The sequence below is a fragment of the Oncorhynchus mykiss genome, chromosome 11, assembly GCF_013265735.2.
Source record: "Oncorhynchus mykiss isolate Arlee chromosome 11, USDA_OmykA_1.1, whole genome shotgun sequence".
NCBI classification, from domain to species: Eukaryota; Metazoa; Chordata; class Actinopteri; order Salmoniformes; family Salmonidae; genus Oncorhynchus; species Oncorhynchus mykiss.
Window position 1 is genome coordinate 4106424 of NC_048575.1, and position 4039 is coordinate 4110462.

At 38.7% G+C, this 4039-nt stretch overlaps 1 protein-coding gene across 1 annotated transcript in view; it reads left to right on the forward strand.

Moving 5' to 3' along the window:
• The first annotated feature begins 2988 nt into the window (after window positions 1-2988).
• The window catches only part of LOC118937460 (S-antigen protein-like), a 7992-nt gene continuing 6941 nt past the window's right edge, over window positions 2989-4039 (forward strand). The window contains exon 1 of the mRNA XM_036936631.1: window positions 2989-2997. Within this exon, the coding sequence (XP_036792526.1) occupies window positions 2989-2997 (9 nt within the window). The remainder of the gene's footprint in view (window positions 2998-4039) is intronic.

Sequence of the window (4039 nt, forward strand, 5' to 3'; positions counted from 1 at the left end):
TGTTGCAATTTCAGTTTAATCCACCTCAACAGACAGAACAAATAATTTAACAAATTGTGGTTTAACTCAAATATATTAATTGATAAAAAAAAAAAGGTATTTACATTTTTTTCTCATAAATAGGACTCATAAATTTTAAAAAAGGTATAATTTTAGTGAATGATATCATAAATAGGACTGGTGGAGTTATGTCACACATGCAGCTAACACAGACATATGGAAATGTCTGCTCTACCCAAAATTACAACCAACTAATTGCAGCGTTACCACATAAAATGGAAGAGGCAAGTAGAAGGGAGAAAAGGTAAGGAACTTGTCTGTCAGCCCTGTATTAAAGAACATCAACGGTTAAAGAAAAGATAAACATCAATTTCATTTCAGGACCCCCCAAAAACTGACAGCTGTGCCATATAAATTGCAAAATAGTTGAAGAGATTTTCGATGTACCCATTCCATGGCACATGGTTTATGAATTGACACGCAAAACGGCGGATTCAAAACTTCGAATTTTTCAATTTAAATTATACAAAATTCTTTTAACCAATAGAATGTTATATATATATATTATAACAATATATATACATATATATATTATATTATATATTATATATATACAATACAATCTTCCCAGCTCTGCAGATTCTGCTGTGAGGAGGCAGAGTCATTAGATCATTTATTTTGGTATTGTCCATATGTAGCTTGTTTTTGGTCCCAGGTCCAGGAATGGCTGAAGAATTGCAACATTTTCCTAGAACTAGCGCTGCAGATAGTAATACTGGGTGATTTGAAAAGTCATAGTCAATAATATTATTTTAGCAAACATGTTTAATTTACAATCTGTAGATGAGAATAGATAATAATAATAATGAGAATAGAAAGGTTCAGTACTTTTGTGAAGCAAATGTATGGCTTATAGAAATGGAAAATGGATGGTGTTAAGAGATAGATGGGAGGGTTTGAATGGAGTTGAAGGGTGGGACGAATAACAAGATAACCAATGTAAAATGTACAGGGTCTGTAAAATGTATATAGGTTCAGAAATTGTGAAATTGCACAGTTAGAAATCGAATTGATGGACTTCAGAATTAAAGGACTAAAAAACTAAATATAACTATTGTAAAATGTGTATATTGTGTTGTTGTTTATTAGTTTACTCCAATTGGGGGGGAAAGGTGGTAGGGTTTGGGGGAATAATAAAGGTGTATATATATATATATATATATATTTGTTTTTTTCCCTCCAAAATATGGGGGATTTGAAATGATGCAAACAATTATATTAATGGAAGCAACAATCTTTCTCCAATATTAAGCTGATCCTCCCCTAGAATTAAAAAAACAAATAGGGCTGAAGGCTATAACTGGTTCTCACAAACGAGCTAGGAAAATACCTCACAAAGGCACAAACAGAATGAACTGAACTAAATAAGGAGCTGATGAGACCAGGTGAGTAACTAACACAGGTGAAATCAATGAACAAAAATGAAAGACAGGGCTACGTTCCAGAACACAAAGAAACAGGGCAACGTTCCAGAACACAAAGAATCAGGGCTACGTTCCAGAACACAAAGAATCAGGGCAACGTTCCAGAACACAAAGAATCATGGCTACGTTCCAGAACACAAAGAAACAGGGCTACGTTCCAGAACACAAAGAAACAGGGCTAAGTTCCAGAACACAAAGAAACAGGGCAACGTTCCAGAACACAACGAAACAGGGCAACGTTCCAGAACACAAAGAAGCAGGGCTACGTTCCAAATCACAACGAAAAGGGCAACGTTCCAGAACACAAAGAAACAGGGCTAAGTTCCAGAACACAAATAAACAGGGCTAACGTCCAGAACACAAAGAAACAGGGCAACATTCCAGAACACAAGAAACAGGGCTAACTTCCAGAACATAAAGAAACAGGGCAAGGTTCCAGAACCCAAAGAAACAGGGCTATGTTCCAGAACACAAAGAAACAGGGCTATGTTCCAGAACACAAATAAACAGGGCAAATTTCCAGAACACAACGAAACAGGGCAACGTTCCAGAACACAAAGAAGCAGGGCTACGTTCCACAACACAACAAAACAGGGCTACGTTCCAGAACACAACGAAACAGGACTACGTTCCAGAATACAAAGAAACGGGGCTATGTTCCAGAACACAAAGAAACGGGGCAACGTTCCAGAACACAACAAAACAGGGCTACGTTCCAGAACACAAAGAAACAGGACTATGTTCCAGAACACAACGAAACAGGACTACGTTCCAGAACATAAAGAAACAGGACTACGTTCCAGAACACAACAAAACAGGGCTACGTTCCAGAACATAAAGAAACAGAGCACAAGGTTGACTAAGAAAATAAATAGGAAACAATAGCCAACTGTATTTATGGTTTATTTAAAAATCATGAGCAGCAAAACAGTCAACAGATATTTTGCTTTGTATTTATATTGGACATCATTTTTGGTCCCGTTTCAGTGAAATGTTTGGACTCATTATACCCATTGCATGAAAGGCGTCAGTGACTGTAGGAAGCCTGTTTAGCAACATCAAGTTATTTAAAAACACTGCTTATAGTTTTTTGTTTATCATTTAGTAATTAAAAAAAAGAGATCTAATTTTGATCGCTGTCCGTGGTGCTGAATCAGCTTGTATGATAGGCTATGTCTGCCTGTTTGTTTACCTTTCAAGTGGAAAAGACACTACTGGCCAGATCAATGGCCATGGTAGGATATTGCTATACACTGAGTATACAAAACATTGTCGAATGAAGGGGAGGAGACTGGTGTTACAAGAATTATGTTCTCAATGTTCATAACCCAATGCAATTAAACTACTCGGTCTGCAACCCAGAATGTGTAAGATACTGGTTGAATGAAACAGACGGAGCTAAATAGTCAAAATGTTTTTTCACGAGAGTGCTGGTTCGTTGTACAAAACCGTTCATTTAATACGGGCTCCTTACGCACATACTGTCTCCCAGCAGACATAGATTATGGAGACCGTGAGAAGCACTCCCTGTCCTCCCCCAAGATTAGGGAGGCCGTGAGAAGTACTCCCCGTCCTCTCCCAAATCTCTTAGTGGCCCCTAGCCAAGGTCGGCACCAAACTTTGCTCAGACAGACTGTGTTTAAGATACTATAGAGACATATTGTACAGTTATATTGTTTTACCGTAATTCTGACGAAAACTACACACATCATTCATTTTATGATTCTAATCAATTTCATACAATTATATGGTTTCAGGGTGGAATATTCTAATCATTCATTTAAACATATAAATTCCATTAACAACTGGTTAAAGAAGGATGTTTAAGCCTTGAGACCACTGAGTTATGTGTATGTCTGCCATTCAGAGGGTGAATGCGCAGGACAAAATATATAAGTGCCTTTGAACGGGGGTATGGTAGTAGGTGCCAAGTGCACCGGTTTGTGTTGAGAACTGCAACGCTGCTGGGTTTTTCATACTTCAACAGTTTCCTGTGTGTATCGTGACTGATCCACCACCCAAAGAACACCCAACCAGATTTACACAACTGTGGGAAGCGTTGCAGTCAACATGGGCCAGAATCTTTGTCTTTCTATACTCAGTGCCCCGACAAATGGAGGCTGTTCTGAGGGCAGAAGGGGGAGGAGTCCAACTCAGTATTAGGAAGGTGTTCTTAATGTTTTGTGCTGTTTATCTCATCTCATTTCTCATCTAATTTCTGTGAATATTTGTCCGAAGTGTTTGATCCGGAATATTCCGGCTTGGTGGGAAGGTCTGTGGAAAGTCACAGCAGTGTAGAACAGCTCTCTGTCAGAGCGGAAAATTGGGGGAAAATGACATGATTAGACCTAATGGGATCTGTCTCTCTCGCTTTCATTCTCTCTGGCTCTACTCTCTTTCACTTTGCCTCATTCTCTCTCTCTCTCTCTCTCTCTTTCTCTCTCTCTCTCTCCTTGTTGTTATTGCTCTATCAGCCTTCTAGCCAATCAGTAGGCCTCTAGCCAATCAGTAGGCCTCTAGCCAATCAGTAGGCCTCTAGCCAATCAGTAGGCCTC